The sequence below is a fragment of the Echinops telfairi genome, unplaced genomic scaffold (genome assembly GCF_000313985.2).
Source record: "Echinops telfairi isolate 266 unplaced genomic scaffold, ASM31398v2 ScPeMD7_18;HRSCAF=68, whole genome shotgun sequence".
NCBI lineage: Eukaryota > Metazoa > Chordata > Mammalia > Afrosoricida > Tenrecidae > Echinops > Echinops telfairi.
The window spans coordinates 87,277,997-87,279,296 of NW_022103915.1; the positions used below are offsets into that span (position 1 = coordinate 87,277,997).

General features: G+C 56.3%; 1 protein-coding gene across 1 annotated transcript in view; it reads right to left on the reverse strand.

Annotated features, from left to right (window-relative positions):
* PARP2 (poly(ADP-ribose) polymerase 2) overlaps window positions 1-353 on the reverse strand; it is an 11,696-nt gene extending 11,343 nt beyond the window's left edge. The window contains 1 exon segment of the mRNA XM_030884950.2: window positions 298-353. Within this exon segment, the coding sequence (XP_030740810.1) occupies window positions 298-340 (43 nt within the window). The 5' untranslated portion in view covers window positions 341-353.
* Window positions 354-1,300: the final 947 nt, after the last annotated feature.

Here is a 1,300-nt window from a genome sequence, read left to right on the forward strand (position 1 = left end):
TAATAAACAGGCAACAAAGTGAACAATCGTCTTGCTCTAGTGCCGGTGGACCTCGGACACCCTGAGTTGATTCCATCGATGACTACTGGGCCACACGACATGTCCACGTTTCTGCGATCCAAGAAGCCGTGAGAACCGTACCGTAGCTTCAAGGGTACCGTCAAAATTAACCTGGTAGTCCGTGGAGGGCGGCTCAGGGGGCGCTTTCATGGGGTACGGTCCGAAGCCGAAAGCCTCGTGCCTCTCCTCAAGCCCGCCCCCCGCCCCCACGGCGTCGCCCCACAAGGAGTTCCCAACCTCGCGGGCCGCTACCGCGGGTCCCGCGCCGCCGAGCCGCCATGAAGCCGAGGACTGACGTCACCTACCCGGGATCTCCCGCCCCGAGACAGCGGGCGGGAACACGTAGTGCGCGTGCGCGCTGGGCCGAACTCCTCCCTCCCCAAGACCTAGAGGCACGTCTCCTGGACGTTCCGTGCTATTTGCATGTCGCTATGCAGGGTGGGTAATCACCCTGACCTTGAAATGTAGTTAGTTCCCGGATTCTTATAAGCGCGCGGCGACGCGGCTTTAACCTGTAGGGCGGAGGGAAGCTCATCGGTGGGGCCACGCGCTGAGTGCTCCGTCACTCTCCACCCTGTCCCTTGGGAAGGTCTGAGACTAGGGCCAGCAGCGGCCCTAACAGGGCCCTCCCTGAGCCGCGGGGAGGTGAGTTCCCAGAGAACGGGGCTCCGCGCGAGGGCGGACTGGGCAGGAGAAGCCGAGGACCCGCCCGCGGGAGGGCCCGGCGGATGCCTCCTTCGCCGGAGCTTGGAACAGACTCACGGCCGGCCAAGTGAGTTCAATGGCTGAGGTGGGGCACCCTCCCTGGGGCCTCATAACCCAATTCAGACTACTCTCCCCCCGTCCTCTTTTGTGTCCCGTGTACATCTGTTCATCATCGTTCTCAAAGCATTTTCTTCCTACTTGAGCCCTTGCTATCAGTTCCTCATTTACACACACACACCCTTCTCTTTTGTTTATAACCCCGGGACAACTGCCCCTATGATTTTAGAACGGCTGTATGAGTGGGATTGAGAAAAATCAAGTTACTAATGGTGGCACCGAAGAGACACTGAAGCATGCAATGCTAATTACTTTTAGGGAACTCTTTTTGTTTTAAATCATTTTATTTATCTTATCACAATCCATACATACATCAATTGTGTGAAGCACATTTGTACATTCATTGCCTTCATCATTCTCAAAACATTTGCTCTCCACTTAAGCCCCTGTTATCAGCTCCTCATTTTTTCCCCTCGCT